General features: G+C 42.4%; 1 protein-coding gene and 1 long non-coding RNA gene across 6 annotated transcripts in view; one reads left to right on the forward strand and one right to left on the reverse strand.

Moving 5' to 3' along the window:
• CEP112 (centrosomal protein 112) overlaps positions 1–18,888 on the reverse strand; it is a gene marked incomplete at its 3' end in the record, with an annotated part of 207,445 nt that overhangs the window by 55,313 nt on the left and 133,244 nt on the right. For all 5 annotated transcript variants that reach the window (XR_014508003.1, XM_083427382.1, XM_083427383.1 and 2 more), the window contains one exon: positions 18,174–18,404. Coding sequence is in view for 4 of the 5 variants with exons in the window: in XM_083427382.1 (XP_083283508.1) it covers positions 18,174–18,404 (231 nt within the window). The remainder of the gene's footprint in view (positions 1–18,173; positions 18,405–18,888) is intronic.
• LOC310671813 overlaps positions 11,542–18,888 on the forward strand; it is a 40,229-nt gene continuing 32,882 nt past the window's right edge. The window contains exons 1-2 of the long non-coding RNA XR_014508220.1: positions 11,542–11,743; positions 12,709–12,862. This is a non-coding gene — a long non-coding RNA (uncharacterized lncRNA). The remainder of the gene's footprint in view (positions 11,744–12,708; positions 12,863–18,888) is intronic.

Here is an 18,888-nt window from a genome sequence, read left to right on the forward strand (position 1 = left end):
ATGCATGGGCTCCTCTGTTCCATTACGGAGCAGGCAGGCACTAGGCACAGCACACCACAGACAATCATTGTGCTGATGTGGAATGTTTTTATGAAAGGGGACAAGAAGCTCTGGACAACGCCCACTGAGTTTCGAGAAAAGCATTAGAAAAAGCAAGCAGTGAAAAGAACTGACTCTGTGGCTAAAGCTATGAGCTCAACTTTAGAGCTCAATTCTGCAGCTGTGGGTCAGAATTAACTTCTCTCTGAACTAAATATAAAAAAGAAAATAACTTAGCCTGTGCCAGCAATGAACTCCTCTGATGCCAAAAGAACACTGTGCAGGTACTGCAGACCACCCACAGGTGATCAGGGACAGAGCTAGGGCCCAAAGAGTCTCTTCAACATTGGGCAGAGTAAAACTGGGTCATGTATATACAAAGACTCTATGCATTTTTTCAATTATTTTTGTGTGTGTGGAGCAGTGAAAAAGATGTACAGCTTGCAGTTGCTGTGGGACTAGCTCTATACAGAAATTATAGAAATCTAACAGTGGAGGAGGAGTGTTGCTTTGAGGACTGAAGCCTAGTGGCTTTGACAGAATAAGAATACCCCACCCACCTGGCTGGGTTGCGCCAGCCACTCCAACAAATATAAAAACACAATAATACTCCCCCCAGTCCTTTTAGTATTCAAAGAAAATATGCAAAACTGACCAAATTAGACTGCAAGCAGTGTAGGGGGTGAAATGGATGGAGTCATTTTTGTTATACAGTGATACCCTGGAAGACCATTTGACTTCCAAAACATTCAACAACTGAGGCGCAAAGGGCGGTCTGCGAAGTTAATGGAGAAAATTGGAAGAAATGGCAGTGGAAGCCATTTGACTTCCAAGGTGCCTTCGAAAACGGAAGCATTTACTTCTGGGTTTTCAGCGTTTGAAAACCAGAACGTTCGGCTTCCGAAAACCGAGGTACCACAGCACTCATATCACCCTCTTAAGTGTTCCCAATGATCACCAACCCCATCCACAAGCAGTTTAGCTTCAAGAATGGTGCAGCACCAAACCCTTCTAGACACCCACAGCATCCATGCTCATGTAAAGTTTGCTACCCATGACAGTAAGCATTCACTGAGAAAACACTGGGAAAAACACACATAAACTCCACCCCAAACCAGTTTGACCAGAGAGAACGGCAGTACAGATGCCATTACAACGCAAAGGCAGTAATGATCATTCAACACAACACTGCCACCAAATTTGTGGAAACTAGCATCTGTTCTGTACGCTGCCTAGAAAGATAAAGGGTAGGGAGCTCTTGAGTGCTGCTAAAACTATTTTTGTTTGGTTTCTCTCCTCATCTCTATGATTTTTATATCTGGCTTCTGGTTGTTGGTTGTTTTGCTTGGTCTTTTTTCTTAGTCTGTATTGTAACATGGATCGTATATTGTTGTAATTGGTGTTACAAGCTGTCTTGCAGGCCCCATGAGGGCATGATATATATTGTTGCATGTAAATAAATACCCCAGGCTCAAGTCTGGGCGCTTAAAGGCAGAACTATGTAAACAGGAATACATTTTGAGGGCCTTCTTATATAGGGGAAAGCTATGGTGTCATCAAATGAAAAAAATATTTGTGTGATGAGGCCACTCTGGAATTACACACATGGCATTCTGATCAGACAAGCAATTCTCTGCAGCGTCCAGCTAACAGAAAACCAGTCCTGTGACTGTGCAGTAGAAGCCTACTGTGTATAGTACTAATTGGCTAGTATCTGTAACAATCCCCAATCCCCAGAGCAGTTTTAGAACTTTGTAGAACTCACAAAAAGAAGTGATACTCAGCTGAATGTGTGCCTCCTGCCATGGAAGACAAAACTCCTGTTTTAGTATTTTGTTTGTATGCAACTTACTCTGACTAACATTGTGTACATTCTGAATGAAATTATTTGCCAAAGTTATTCAATTCTGCAAACTCTGCTAGCAAACAAATTTGCATTATCTCCCCATGAATTATTCTAGTTTGACTAGTAATGGGGAGGGACAGCAGCTATGCAGGGTAAGCCCCACCCTAGACTACTGGAAAACTTTGTTCCCCCTTTAGCGTTGTCGTTTTACCAGAAGAATTGCCTGAATTTCTTCTGCATATCTTTGCAACCACATGGGCTAGAAACTTGGTGTTTTTTTAATGAAAGCAGAGATGCAATTCTGCATTCTGTGCATTTTCTGCACTGTTTTAGAACTTTGGCCTATACACCAAAAGCTTCAGGGAAGTTTTTAATATGTGACATTTTAGTGTATTTTTCATCTTTGTTGGAAGCTGCCCAGAGTGGCTGGGGAAACCCAGCCAGATGGGCGGGGTACAAATAATAAATTATTATTATTATTATTATTATTATTATTATTATTATTATTAACCCAAAAGCTACTTATGCATTAAATGGTAACTACAGTTTTGACATACGGTATATGCTATTTCCCGGGACGCGGGTGGCGCTGTGGGTAAAACCTCAGTGCCTAGGACTTGCCGATCGTATGGTCGGCGGTTCGAATCCCCGCAGCGGGGTGAGCTCCCGTCGTTCGGTCCCAGCTCTTGCCCACCTAGCAGTTCGAAAGCACTTTTAAGTGCAAGTAGATAAATAGGTACCGCTTTATAGCGGGAAGGTAAACGGCGTTTCCGTGTGCTGCGCTGGTGCTGGCTCGCCAGCTGCAGCTTCGTCACGCTGGCCACATGACCCGAAAGTGTCTTCAGACAGCGCCAGCTCACGGCCTCTAGCGCGAGATGAGCACGCAACCCTAGAGTCGGACACGGGTACCTTTACCTTTACCTTTATATGCTATTTCAGAACCAAGAATGAGAAGGAAAGATAAGTCCACTGGAAAGCCAAGGAGTGTTCATTGTGTTCCAACTCATTTCTTATTAGAGGGACCCACAGAGCCCAATAGTCTCTACGACCAGTTTAATGGTGCCTTATGAGACTGCTATTTTACATCTGGTGGAACTTGTTAATTGAGAAAATGAAATTGTGTAAGTCATGGCGAAACCAGATCCTATCCGATCCTACTTTTTGTTTTTAAATAGTCAAATTCCCCTTATATTTTAAACCTTGTTTCTGAAAGATTTCCCTTTTATCCAATTAAAGGTAAAGGTAAAGGGACCCCTGACCATTAGGTCCAGTCGTGGCCGACTCTGGGGTTGCGGTGCTCATCTTGCTTTATTGGCCGAGGGAGCCGGCGTACAGCTTCCGGGTCATGTGGCCAGCATGACTAAGCCGCTTCTGGCGAACCAGAGCAGCGCACGGAAACGCCGTTTACCTTCCCGCAGGAGCGGTACCTACTTGCACTTTGACGTGCTTTCGAACTGCTAGGTTGGCAGGAGCAGGGACCGAGTAACGGGAGCTCACCCTGTTGTGGGGATTCAAACTGCTGACCTTCTGATCGGCAAGTCCTAGGCTCTGTGGTTTAACCCACAGTGCCACCTGCGTCCCTATTTTTATCCAATTAGGCTCTGGTAATACCCATGCTTCCTTGGAAGAACATTCTATTGACATCAATAAGGTCTGAACATTTTAAAATCAAGTTTCATGAGTTAAATACAGGGGGAAGTGTTTAAGCAGGGGTGCCATTGTTGTGGGGAGATGTGTAATTGATGCACTTGTCGTTCTACCAGTGATGAAAAGCTGCTACAGGTATGCAGTTCGTTTATATGTCAGCATTCTGTACTAATTATATCCATATTGTAAGCTGCACCATGTTCAGCCAAAGCCTGAATGATAACAGTTAGCTGGAATTAGATCAAAAGGATGTACAGTGCTATCTTTTAAGGCCTTCATACTGTGCTAATGAAGGCTGTATTATCTGCTTTCTTTTCAGTAATATCTTAACAGATACACTACAATTTAACACCAGCTCTACTCTTCAGAAAACACACTACTTGCTGGTAAAACCATGTTAAACTTCCTTAAGCGGATCAAAAGTGATGATTAACAGATATTTGTCTTGTAAAGAGAACTTTTGAAGCATTCCTTTCCTCTTGTCTGACTCACTCAGCAGAGCTGTGGGCCAGTGTTTGTGACACTACAAACAATTGCTTATACAGTGATCAGTTCTGACATCATAAACACTGGGTTGTGGTTTCCCTGAATGAATGAGCTCTGCAGCTGGCTGCTGCCTAAGTGAAAGTTTTCATTCCTAAATACCTTGATGAGCAGCCACGAGGAGAACGGAAATGACAAATGGGTTTGGTTTTGGCAAAAACATAATGGCTCATAGTTTGCAAGAGCAGCTGTCTCTCTAAAGTATTATAGCTCTGAAGTCCACATAGGCATCAAATCTCTGTGTTTATGATTATGTCCTTAGCTCACCCTGTATTGCCCAGTTACTGTGGGGCATATGGCATGCTATTATCTCATGCGTTTTGAAGGAGAGGCAAACACTGTTCCTTACCTAAGTGTTATCAATAGCCAATAAGTATTGATTGACGGAAGCCATAAGTTATTTAAAACAAGCACAATGTCTGAAGCAACAGGAAACATGAGCAACTGAGTTTCCCAATTCTCATTTAACATAAAAGCCATTGCTAAAACAAATCTTTAATAAATATTTCTAGTTGCGACTCACTGATAAATGAATCACCTTTGCAATCCATTGAAACTTTGGAAAGCAGTTTGGCAAAGCATCTAGAAAGGTAGCCTCAGGGACAAGTCCAACCAGAGGTAATGCACTGACATCAATCTAGAAGATGTCACAAGAATATCAGCAGGCATCTCACAGAGTAATGAAAAGGTACCACTGTTCTCCCTTCCTGTCCTGGTCTTATTCAACCTCAGGCAGAGAAATCAAGGGAAGGAAAATATTGGGCTGACTGACGCATAATGCTGAGATGCTTGCACACCTCTCCTCCTTCCCCATGGCTGGCAGAAGAACTTCTGAAACATTTCATTTCATTTTTTGATGAACCCTGGCAAATATGAACCAGAGATTTTGGTTTAAAAGGCTCTCAAGTGAGCAAACAAGCCCGCTTCAAACCATAAGGCAGGCTTGTTTAACTCACCAGAATGCACTTTAGTCAATGATTTCTGGTCCATACACAATGACAAGGGGGAAAACAACCGAGAAGGCACTGAAAGAAAAAACGGAGGCCTTAAGGTGTACAGGAAAAGGTTTGTTTGGTGTTAGCACGTTTCAGAACACATCTTCTCCAGAGGCATTTGTGAATCACAGCTCTCAACCTGGTCCATAAACCACTCTTGTCTGCACTCACCAACATCCAAATAAGGGCAGTCAACATGACGACAAAATACCCATGAATCAGGGGGGCAGCACTAGATCAAGGTCTCTACCGATGAAGCCCTCTCTCATACTTGATTTGATAGAGATGTATGTATCTAGTGTCCACATGTTAAAGAGGCTGTCAGCGGCTCCTGGATGGTGGCCCAGGAAAGTATAAAGACAAGGGAAGGATTCTTACCATCCTATTTTAATTATTATTCAGTAATTATAGACAGAGGCTATAGAACACAGCCTCTTGGATAATGGCCTTGCCCTAGTGAATCTCCACCCCCTGTCTCTCCCACTTCCTCATTCGTCACGTCTAAGGGTGGTGCTACGTGCCCTCTGTCTTTGAGCTCTTTGCTCTTCTACTTTCAAGGCTCACCAGGTTCTCTCTCTCTGTGTGTGTGTCCCCTGGAATGCTTTCTAATGACATGTCAGCCAGGTGTTGCTCTGACTCTCCTATGATTTCCCAACCTTTCCCTTCATCTGGCTTTGAGCTGCTACCTTCCTCAAACCCCTGTTGTAAATCTATACTGGAAGGTTCAGAAGGGGGAGGCAGTCTCCAACCTGGCCACAGTGATCCATGTGACAGTCACCTCCAGGCTTGACTAGTGTAATTTGCTCTATGCGGGGCTGCCCTTGAAGCTGTCCCAGAAACTCCAGTGGGTGCAGAATGCAGCAGCGAGGCTCCTCACGGGGTCTCTGCCATAGGAGCATATTCACCCAGTGCTTTTCCAGCTGCACTGGCTCCCGGTGGAGTACAGGGTCAGATTTAAGGTGCTGGTTTTGACCTTTAAAGCCCTTCCCGGCCTAGGACCCTCGTACCTACGGGACCGCCTCTCCCGGTATGCCCCACGGAGAGTCTCAAGGTCCATAAATAGCAACACCCTAGTAGTCCTGGGCCCTAAGGAAGTTAGATTAGCTTCAACCAGAGCCAGGGTCTTTTCAACACTGGCTCCGGCCTGGTGGAACGCTCTGCCTCATGAGACTAGGGCCCTGCAGGATCTGATTTCTTTCCACAGGGCCTGTAAGATAGAGTTGTTCCACCTGGCCTTTGGCTTGGAGCCAATTTGATTCCCTCCCCCTCCCCCTCTTTCTTTTTTCTTTTTCCTTTCTCCTCCTGTTATGAGGCTGCATTTTAATATTTTAATGTTTCAATATTTTAATGTTGTATTTTAATCTTGTTTTTAAGTTGTATTCATTTAATTTGTTTTTATTATTGCTTGTTAGCCGCCCTGAACCAGGCCTTGGCTGGGGAGGGCGGGGTATAAATAAAAATTTTATTTTTATTTTTATTTTTATTATTATTCCTCCTCTGCCCAGTCCCTGACACCACATCAGTGGAGCACATCAGTGGCAACCAGAACACCCAAGCAGACTGATTCAGCAACTGACCTAAAACCTAAATGTCTGTCTGTCTGTGTCCCCCCTCCTTTCCTTGTTATCCTTGTCCCTCTCTATCCATTCTTCCTTTATTGTCTTCTTCATTGCCCACATCTAGACTGTAAGCTCTTTGAGGTGGAGGCCTCTCTTTTGGGCTTCAGTGGTATTCTATACATTGTAAATTGTACCAAGTATTTTATACATGGATGGTACTAGCTGTAAAAATGGTGTCTGGGAGGAATTTTGCCGACTCGGCAAAATGTCAGGGAAAACCCGGGTGTATGGCAACGTGATGGGAAAAAACAGTGGAAACAGTTCAAAAACACTATTTTGGGGGTAGGTTTCCCCAAATTTGGGTCTGCTCCCCCCAAAAGCTAAACAACTGGTGGGTTTCTTAAAAAGTTCCATAATTCTGCAGGTGTCAGGAATTTTACTTTTTGAAATATGGCAACCCCATACTGCCCACTAGTTGCCAAAATCCATGTTCCTAAGTTGTCCCTATTACTTGGTCTGCATTCAACACTATCTGACCGCCAGTGCATGGGCTGCTGTGCCAGTGAGAGGGCAAAATAATGGAAGCTTGTGCAACTGGTTGTGTATTAGGCCTGCAATAATATATTGTGCAGCTAGCCAGAAGAACCAAGCTGGCTTCCTACATCTTCTTTATGCAAGCCATTCCACTAGCATTGCTAGTACACCTGTAAGGGACTTTAACTTAGTATTACATGTCTCACATTTTAACCCTTATTTTAAGGATAAGTAAACATGAAGTCATAACTTTTTAATGATGAACGGGTTGATTTTCTAGAACCTCAGTAAGTTCTCATGGATGTGATGACTCAATTGCTCCACAAAAATGGACTGAAGACTAATACAAAAGGCAGGATCTGTAGCTTAGTTATCAAGTTTCTAAATGGGATGATTTTTCACAAGCAAATGTAGCACTCAGTAAAATAATAAAAGAATTAATAACTCGGTCACATTTTCAGAAATGATCTAATCCCCCACCCCACCCCCAAAAGACCTCTGGCCTCTTTCCTTATGGAGTTTATATGTGAATGGCTTCCTTCAATTCCAGTAAGCACATTCTGAGTATGTTTTCCACAATGCATTTTTCAAAGAACAGGCTTCAGCCGGTTAAACAATGAAATAAAATTTAACAATATTTTAAAAAGCACAATGGTAAGGCAATCGTTCTATATGAGTTAATATTCTCTAATTAGCTGAGTAAAAATATAAGCATACTTTTAAAAGACAGGGAGGGAACTACAGAAGGAAGACTTGCTCCAGGGAAGAAGCAACAGTTCTCTGATGTATAGCAAAGAACTGCACATCAAAGGGCTAATGTAAATGGGTCCATATTCTAAAAATAATAATTAAAAAACTTCCTTACAGAAGTCTCCTATACGAAAAAGGGGGGGGGGAGGAGCGCTGAATAGTTTTGACTCATGTCAAGAAAATTACTCCAAGAATGGCTAATTCTACCATATATCCTAAAAAGGATCAGAGATAAGACATGGTCTCAAAAGATAATATGTAACTACTCTACTAAAACATCTGCCCTGGCCGCTCATACACTGCCAGGGCAGGTTCAAGGTTCTTCTTGTACAAAGTCCTGAAAAACTTGAGCCCTTAAGGACTGCCCGAGCCCTTACATCACTGAGATCATTCAGAGGTGAGGTTTTAATTGTCCCGCGTGTTACAGAGGCCTAGCTGGCCTCAGGCATTTAGTACTGCCAGCCCCATTCTGCGGAATACTCTTCTAGCAGAGATTTGGCAGGCATCCTTGCTTTGACTTTCAACTGTCTCTTGAAGACCTTTTCATGCCAGCAGGCCTTTGCAGCTCTTTATTTTTGATTAGCCGGTCACCTTATTTTTATTTTTTAATGGTATTTCACCCCGCCCTGGCATTTTATGAATCGGCAGTTTAGAAATACTTTTGCAAATATGTAAGTCCTGTTGCTGTCAAAGTCAATAGCAAAACTCCCAAATTTTAATGCTATCCTGGATATGGGAAGGACAGGTCTTCCCCCGTGATGACAATCAGCTGATGGTCAGTGCTCAGGAAGCACTGCTCACCCTTTTCGCTAGTGGATCATGTGATGCCATTGTGATGGAAGGTGATGATAGGGCAGCCTCACCCATCTGTCAAACTTGGCCCACAGGTATGTGTATGGAGATGTTTTGGCATACCGGACCAATGGTGTATTCCCTACCCCCATTTGAGCCAATCTGCTCAGTCTCCAAACTGCTGATGTTCTGCATGCACCCAGACATAGGTTCATTCTGAGACAGGGGAGAAGTAACAAGAAAATGAATAAAGGCAAACCGTTTTGTAGAAGCCTACGGAAGAGCTTCTTTTGAAGTTGAAACTGTGAATTAATTGCAAACCAAACTGCAAAGATGCTAATGGTTAAGAAGAAATCAGTGTGATTAGTGCAAAAAAATAGTGCTGAGTTTTGTGGGAAAGACTTTATGAAATATAAATGTTAACAAAAGGGTGTGTGTGTGCTCTAATAATTTAATAAATGCCTTTGATAAGTCATGCAAAATCTCCTGCTGTTTTCTGAAGTACAGCCAAAATCCATGATATGAAGTAATCAATGTTCCTTAGTAAGATTACACTGGATTACTTTAAATAGTTTTAAATAGAACAAAAGCTTCAAAAAAGAAAAATAGTGCAACTTCACAAAGCCAGAAAGCATTACCAAACCAATGACTAATCATATGCAAGTCCAGCAAAATCCCAATTAAAAGTAGAATGGAATGTATTGCTCAATCATGAATGCAATTAAAAACATAAATAAGACTTTTTGGAGACTCTAGTTTTTCAGTATTTCATTGTTTATCTGTACTCAGTTTGCAGCTGTAGGTCAGAATTAACTTCTCCAGACTAAATATCAAAAAGAAAACAGTTTTCAGGATTTGTCTTCCATTCATATATATTACACACACAAAGACACTCCAATTCAATCACTCACTCTCTCTCACACACACACACACACACACACACACACACTCCAATTTATTTCAAATTCACACCTGAATGGCAACAGTTTCACCTAAATCAGATTTTATACAAGTTAAACATCCTTCCTATACTCAAATGTGATTGTAAAAGTACTTTGATCTCTATTTCCAAATATATTTCTCTGTGTAATCCATGACAAAATATAATGTGATTTACTGTATCTCTGTATGACAGCCCAACAGCTGACAGAACTTAGTAATTTAGCATAAGGGGAAAAAAACCTTCTGGCACCAAAATATACAAATCGTAATTGAGGCACTTTAGTATCGTATTACAATGAAACATATGCAGGCTGATCATAAAGACTTCAAAACAATTATAATTCTTTCTCACCCATTTAATGAAGGTGGTTTTTATTCCCTGACATGTTCTGCAGCTGCAAGTCATTTTGGAACACTTTGGGGGTTTTTTTTTCCACATTAAAAGACTGTGTAGGCCTAAAAGCATCAAATTACGCAACTCCTGGTTTTGCAGCCATTCCCACCATCCTTAAAATCTTTTACATTTCTCAAGTCAGGGTGAGACAAAGGAAGAAGAAAACGATTTTCTGAAACATGTACTCTAAATCAGGACTGGCCTGACATCAGTCTTCCCTGGCCTTTAGAATCCCTGTGGTCCACCAATTTAAATTTACAAAGGAAAAATGCACACTCAGAACCTCTTCATAGTTCAAGCCATTGCCAACCTGTGTTAACTGATTCTGCATATGCGTTCTTGCATTAACAAGTGTCTTACTGGGTGGATCAGACAAGGTCCGCCTAATCTAGCAAGAATCCCAGGGAAATGGAAGTTGGCCGGAAGCCTGCCACTTTCTTTTCACTTCAATGCCCTGTTGCATAGCTTTGAAGTAAACATCATCGCAGGACAAATCCAACATTCTGGTTAGAACTATTCAATTGCCGAGAAAGGGAATTATTGAGAGAAACAATCCTACATATCCTAGGGTTACCAGACGTCCCCCGATTTGCAAATCTGTCCCCGGACAAATTCCGTCCCCAGAATGTCCCCAGATTTGCAAATCTGTCCCCGGGAAACATGGCAGTGGCAGCCTCAGCAGCCTGGTACTTCAGTTGGCTCTGGCTGGCTTCAGGAGCTGCCCGCTGCCGTGGCGCCTGCAATTTTCCTCTCCGGAAGTCCCCATGTGTTTTGTGTCCAAAACACATCATATGGGGACTTCCGGAGAGGAAAAATGGTGGGCGCCACGGCAGCAAGCAGTTCCTGAAGCCAGCCAGAGCCAACTGCGCTACCAGGCTGTCTCCAGGCTGCTGACTGCCGCGGCTGCTGCCACTGCCAACAGGAAACCGGGGACGTCTGGCGGTACAGATCTCCTGTCCCCTGCCTCCTTTGTTTTGACAGACTGGGGGGGACTCAGGAGTCGCGGGCGGGCGGCTGTTGCCCAGTTTTTTAAAAAAACTATGTGCATTTATGTTTCACAGGGTGCGAAAGAAGGGCTTTGCAGCTTACCTGGCAGAGAAACCACATGCCTTGCACCCCTCCTCAGCAACGGCCACCCGCCTGCAACTCCTGAGCCCCCCCCCCCGATCTGTCAAAACAAAGGGAGAAGGGGGCAGGAGTTTGGGGAAGGCTCAGGAGTCACGGCGGCGGCGCGCCGTTGCCCAGTTTTTAAAAAAACTCTGCACGTTTATGTTTCACAGGGTGTGAAAGAAGGGCTTTGCACCTTTATAAAATATGCATGTGTGCTTGGGCCCAGGGTCCTTTGCTTCACCATCCCTACTACTGACTCCCTGTTGCTACTCAGTTAAAAAAAAAAAAAGTGTCCCCAGATTCATTAAAAAAAATCTGGTAACCATAACATATCCAGCCAAAGAAGGCAGAATGAGTACAAGTAAAAACAAAGAACATTCCTCAAAGCGAGTGGCATTTTGGACGAAACATGCAAGCCGAGCTGACTTGAAGAGCGTTGCGGTAACCTAACTGGTTTATAATGGCCAGAGATTTTGTAGATGTCAAATGCGAGATCTACGGTTCCTAATGCATATACGACTACAAGGCTTTCAAATACTGGATTTTGCAAACAAACACAAATATGCTAAGCTGCAGGATGTAATGAACCCAGGTAAGTTAGCATTTGTATGCTGATGTAGTGTGCTTTTCAATGAAGCAAGGACGGCGTGTTAAATAATAGATGCTTGGGGCTACGCAAAGAAAAAACAAAACACAAACAATGGATAAGGATATTTTGGAAAAGCCGACAACTTGCTGCTTTGTCTCAGAAGAATCTTACCAAGACAGGTATTTACAGATATTTCTAGGAAAGAAAGAAAAAGTTGTGGCAACATGGAGGTGGACTGTGGGGTGAGAGAGAGAGGGGGGAGTTCCAACATTAAAAGGGTTGTCCCGTACTAAAGAGCTGCTTTAGCTCCCAGCTATAGCTCAGACCCTCCAAGTGTCCCTATTAACAGACGCCATCCCGGTTTCTGATTTAATCCTGGAATGTCCTGCTTTTCCTTTGGACAATTGCATTAAAAAGGTACAAACAAACAAAATAGATAATTAAAGTAAATAATGAAAATGAAATGAAATGAAATGTCAAAATCCAGGCAAATTTCAGATAACAGCAAAAATGAGTACAGTTTCTACACTGCCAACTTCAGACTTAAAATTGGGGGTTGTGGGGTTTTTGTGCTAGAATGCTGTGATTAGCATGTAAACCTTATCTGTTTTCAGTGTGTAGACCATAGGTAGGCGAACTAAGGCCCGGGGGCTGAATCTGGCCCAATCACCTTCTAAATCTGGCCCGCGGATGGTCTGGGAATCAGCGTGTTTTTATATTAGTAGAATGTGTCCTTTTATTTAAAATGCATCTCTGTATTATTTGTGGGGCATAGGAATTTGTTCATTATTATTTTTTTCAAAATATAATCCGGCCCCCCACAAGGTCTGAGGGACAGTGGACCGGCCCCCTGCTGAAAACATTTGCTGACCCCTGTAGACCTGCCTCTTTTGCAATGGCCACTTTGAAAATTCTCTTACAGAACAATGTGGCAACACAATAAAGGCTTGCACTGATCATTCTTCCAGACCTAGCAGAATAGCATGGCAACAATGATGAGCAGAGATTGTCAACTATCTATATACGGGATTTCACGGGGAGGAAGGCAGAGCTCTGGCAATCTGATCAGGGAAGCTGCTACTCTCATTCTTCACCGCCTGATGATGTCCAGAGTGCAAGAACGTGAGTCACCATGATATCCATGCCATTTAATCCAGCCTGGCTACCTTCCGCATGCACTAAATGGAGATGCACTTGAAAGCCAGTATACCATTCTTGTCTGTACAGTGGTACCTCGGGGTTACAGACGCTTCAGGTTACAGACTCCGCTAACCCAGAAATAGTACCTCAGGTCAAGAACTTTGCTTCAGGATGACAACAGCAGGAGAACGGCGGCAGCAGGAAGCCCCATTAGCTAAAGTGCTGCTTCAGGTTAAGAACAGTTTCAGATTAAGAACGGAGCTCCGGAACGAATTAAGTACTTAGCCCGAGGTACCACTGTAGAAGTATTAGCAATGGGACAGAAGCAGATGCCATATAGAGTAATGCAAGGTTTTAAAAGGTGATTTAGGATTCAGAAACCAATGGAATGAAAAACATCTACTTGCAAATTGTTCAGCAATGAGATATATATGACTTCAACAGCAATACCATGGCTCTAAACTACATAATTTTGGTGCAGTAGCATGCTGCAAACATGCTACTGTGACCAATAATTGTTCTCACTGAATAGAACATCAGAACAGGCAGATCTGACAGCTTCTAGTGTTGTAAGAGACAGTGAGCATCTCTAGAGGGTGAACTGAGTGTGGTATCCTTTTGAAGGTGCATGCACTGTGTGTTTGGGAACAGAAAATGCATAAGCGTGCGCACACGCGCACGGATGCACACACACACACATATTATACATATGGTTCAAAATGCACATGGCTCAAAATACAGCTGTTTTATGAGATGTCTGAAGTGTTCCAAGGTTGCTTCCTTAGAGTATTGTTAGCATGTCAACTGATATTTTAGGGTCATTCGTTCCGAATGATTGTTTTCTTTGCCAAGTAAATTCCAAAGACGAATGTTACTAACAGATATATTTCGCCAAAAATCACATCTGCACCTACTTAAAACTACAGCTGATCTCTTTCTTTTACTAATGTCCAGCAAACTCACAAATCCACATGAGCTTTCTTCATTGTATTACACCTGGCTAACTAACGTTTACCCCAAAGGTTCTGTTGACACAACCCGTAACATCTGTCAGACAGAAAGGCAAACTACACATTACACGGCAGCTGTGTGTGTAACAAAGCTCTAACAGCACCTTCTCCACTGTGGGGAGGAGAGATTTGTTCCTGAGAAGGTGCAAGAGGAAAGGAAGTGACCTTTCCACTGTCATTTGCTTTCCATCTGAACCGCCGCCCCACAGCTGCAAAATATCCAAGGAGATATCAGCAGCAACGTAATGCAAAGTCCTTGCTCCCACCCCACTTCAACAATAATTGTTAGTGCAATCTGAGCTTCAGTAGGACCTACCTCCAGCATATTGATTTGTCAAAACAATATATATCATAATTTAGTAGAACTAGAATGACTGCCTATCAGATGCCAATATATATATTTGAAGAGAAGAAACAAATTAATTCTATATCTTAATCTAATTGTATTAAATATGTTAAGATATTGCATGACATAAATCTAATAACCAAGCTCATAAAATATTTTTTTTGTGTGTGTTCTGAAGAAGTCAGACAAAATACAATACCCAGTCTGTATATTTTTTTAAAGTATAGGATGGTTGATATACATATACATATTTGCTTTTCTAACATTACATGAAATAAAAAGCTGAAAGAAAGATCATAATTCAAATTCAAAGTAACCCCCTCACTCAAACCAGTGACCAATGCAACAAGTGAGATTATGGATATGGAATTATATCCTTTGTTGAGTCCTTTGGGATGACATGAAACTGCACACAATGCAAAGATGTCCACTGATGTTATTGTAACCACAAATTACAGATTAAGGCTGGTATTTGTCTCTCTTTTGAGGTTGCATTCATATATTGCACCAGGCAGCAGTCCACCACAAATGTCTCTTTTTTCCCTCTGACCCCTTCAAATTGTAGTCTTTGCCTTAGTTTTTCCGTTAAGTGCCACTTTCCACATCACATAGCACTATTTTTGTATATTAAGTCGTTGGCTTCTTTCTAGCATCTGGCTATCAACAGTGTTGCCATTTCTAAAAAATATCCAATCAAATTATTACACAGTAAGATTGGGGTTTCCCCTTTGGACAGCTCCAATAAAGCCAGTTCTGGACTTTTCTGCAATGTTTTCCCAGTTATTCCAGCTGTTTCTTGAAAGGGCTCCTTCCAGAACTTGGGTGCCCTCTCACAGTTCCAACCACACATGGATAAACCACACATGGATAAACATCTAGGTAAGCAATTTTTGTACTTTTTTTCTGTTTTAACCGGTGCTAGGTGCCATTTTTGTACTAGTTTCAAATACATTTCCTTCAATCTTCCTGAGGTTGTTTTGTCCAGAAATGATCATTTGCTGTAATACTGTGGTGCAGCAATAAAATTGCTCGCACATTTGCTAAGCTAAGCAGGATCCGGTTCGGTTAATCACTTCCAATCTAATTCCCATACCCGTCTTAAGATATTATTCAACCTTCTGTACGGTTATCTGTGATCCTTGTTTTTATGTTTGTTCTTATCCACTATTTCTTTCACAGCAGAAGTTCATATCTGGTAGATATTTGGATATTCTGCACTTTTATGAAACATAAAGAAATTTCAATCCTAAACTGGCACAGTGGACGCTCAGGTTGCAAATGTGATCCGTGCGGGATGCACGCTCGCAACCAGCGTCTGTGCACGCGTGGGTTGCGATTCGGCACTTCTGCCCATGCGCAAAGCGAGATTTAGCACTTTTGCACATGCGAGACCCCAGAAACCCGGAAGTAATCCGTTCTGGTAGTAGTAGTAGTAGTAGTAGTAGTTATTATTATTTACTTATAGGCCACCCATCTAACTGGGTTGCCCCAGCCACTCTGGACAGCTTCCAACAGAATATAAAAAAGACAGCAAAACATCAAACATTAAAAACATCCTGATACAGGGCTGCCTTCAGATGTCTTCTAAAAGTTGTGTAGTTCTTTATCTCCTTAGCATTCCACAGGGCAGGTGCCACTATTGAGAAAGCCCTCTGCCTGGTTCTCTGTAACTTCACTTCTCACAGTGAGTGAAATGCCAGAAGGCCCTCAGAGCTGGACCTCAGTGTCCCAGCTGCACAATGAAGGTAGAGACGCTCCTTCAGGCATACAGAGCCAAGGTCATTTAGGGCTTTAAACGTCAGCACTTTTAAAGTGTCTACTTGTTGTTTGGGCTTAAAAGGATTTAATTTCGATCCCTATCCTGCAAATACTAGCAAATACTTATCTTTTTCAGCTGATGCCAGAAATTATTATGGTTGCATTTATTATTATTAAAGCCAGCCATTTTTTAAGAAGTTGACAATATATCACAGCAATGAAGCAATGCAACTTTAATTTGGAGAGAAGTTAACTTTTCCTTTTGCTATGCTTTAAATATATAAAGATCAAAGAAAAGAAAAGAACTGAGATTCAAATTCAACTTTTAAGCAAAAATGACAATGTCTTCATGAGTTAATATTAATCCTTTAATTATGAATTTCAAAGGTTTAAATACTTTCTCTGACCTTGGCTTTAAATAATTATGCCAAGTGCAGCTTTCTTTAAATTCAAAAAAGATTCTGAATTGTTGATCACAGCCTTTAATGGTTTCAGGCTGGCAGATTTCCAACGTAATCCTTAGAATGCTGTTTAAAATTATAGACCAAGAACCTGATGCAGGTAAATGAAATGTCAGTTTCACAAAGGCTGTTCCAACTCTATATGCAAATTCTCCCATTTGGTTGCTACATTTCATCTTGTAATAAATTGCAGATTGTTTTTAATACACGCTAAAACATTTAAACACCTGAATGTTGACCAATGGAGATAAGCATTTTGAGAAGTTTCAACGCAGTTTTAACACGGAGCCACAAAAAATGTATCATTTTTATGAGGGCCATAAATATCAGGGATTCAAGATAACGTCAAAGCAGCACCAGAGAAACTGCCACAGCAGTGGCCAATGCCCTCACTCCCAAAAGAATAAAGTAAAATCAAAACAAATGAGATCAAAATGTCAAGTTCAATAGGCTTTCTTAATTTACATTAAAAATTCTGTGCAATTTAAAGTGCTCAAAATGACCCTATTCATATGGTGAGATGTTGGGCATTATAATAATGTATATAATGTGTATAATGCAGGTATACACACATACACATCTGTCCACAATGCTGGCACTTTGTTTTAGGGAACCCCTGGGTATGACTCTGTCAGGAACTGCCATGAGAAACAGAGGGGCAGTTGTGTTCCAGGGAGCCTCCGAAAATCATGCGAAGCAGTTCCTCTTCCGGTGATGAGGAAAACCCCACCTCCAGTGGGGAAGAGGTGAAAGGACCAGAGGATGCTGGTGGGAGCCTCAGCACCACTTCTGGCAAAGCCGGCCAGGAGGGAAGCACGCCCCTTCCATCGCCCACCCTGCGCAGAAGTCTAAAGCGCAAAGAGGGAAGGAAGAGGCTGGGTGTAACAAGGCCTTTATGCTGGAGGAGGTCCAGGAAACAGGCACTCCCGGATTCTGCTAGTGATTGAGGCAGACATGAACTTTGGGGTTTTGCACTGTAAATAGTTTGCACCTAAATAAAACCTGTAAAAGACAGGTCAGAGTCCTGCCTGGTTACTCGTGAGCAGCCACCCTTGCCATCTGACAGACTCCCTCAGCAGGATCCCCCTTATTACAAATACATTCACTTTGCTGAAGTCACCACCTATTGAAGGAGATGTCTCTTTATTGCTGTTCACCATAGTGCGGGGTTTTTCAACCAGTGTGCCATGGCACCCTAGGGTGCTTTAAATGATGGTCAGGGGTGCCACAATCAACACTGGCCTCTATCCCTCTTTCCTTCTCTCCCTCCTCTGATGCCCTCTTGTGTCTCTGTCTCCATCAGGCCACTAAGGCTGGGGGCATCCTCTTCCCAGACCCCTGGTGGGGTTGCATGAAGAGACACCTCTCTTTGGGGTGGGGTGTGTGGCTTAGAGATCTGGGGCAGCTGCCCAGAGGATTCCCAAGAAGAGGGGGGAGGAGAGGAGCCTGAGGGAAAACTCCACAAGGGAGGGTGTTTGAAAAGGGGTGGCTCTGCAGGCAAGGGGTGACATAACTGGATTTCTGAGGCTCAGAGCACGTTTTGCCACAGGGGAGCGGCAGAAAAAATGTAGTTCAAGTCAGCCATGGACTGAGAAAGGTTGAAAACCTCTGACCTATTCCCTTGCCTACTCCCCTTGGCCACAGCAAGAGAGGGAGGGAGGGAGTTTCACAGTCATTTTCCTGGAAATGGGAAAGTCAGGTACTGTTTTCGTGCTTACCTTTTCGAGCGCCATCTCCATTTCTGTGGCATTAGACTTTTGCAGATCCAGAATCTTCTTTTCTGACTCAACTTTCAGCTTGTTCATGGCAGCCTCATGGTCCCGAAGAGTTTTTTGTTTTTCTTCTTCTCTAAGAAGGCTAAGTTCAACTAGCTGCTGTTTTCTCTGTGTATTCACTTGAATGAGCTCTTCTCGCAGTGTGTGGATCTGGGCTTCCATATCAGAGATGATCTTTAAAATAGTAATGATAGTAGAAGTTACTTTTTATGTTTAGTTTTTCTACTAAAAACAAAGACATGAGATTACCAGTTTGAGTAGAGAACTACCACATCATAGGTGTGAAAGCATTTCCCTAAATTATTGGGAAGTGAGAGTGTATGAAGGTATGTATATGTGCTGTTAAAATGCATCCAAAGTATAAAGTCTGGCACACAACGCAGACAAGTTTTGTGCTCACATTAAAGCTCCCTATTCAAGACTGTAATCCATAAAGCCGTGAATTAAAAGTAGGTTTGCTGCAAGCATAATATTCCATAATATTTCAGGAAATCAGGAAACAAGATTCTCTCACATCCTGATCCATGCATTTCACTAGGGAAAAAGTTGCATTTATTTCAGTGGGACTTATTTCCAAGAAAAAGCATGCTCAAGATTGTAGACTGTGGGCCTACTCTTGAGACAATCGAGGGAAAACTGGAAAATGCTATGCTGAAAA

Source organism: Podarcis tiliguerta, assembly GCF_965153285.1.
Source record: "Podarcis tiliguerta genome assembly, chromosome: 2".
NCBI lineage: Eukaryota > Metazoa > Chordata > Lepidosauria > Squamata > Lacertidae > Podarcis > Podarcis tiliguerta.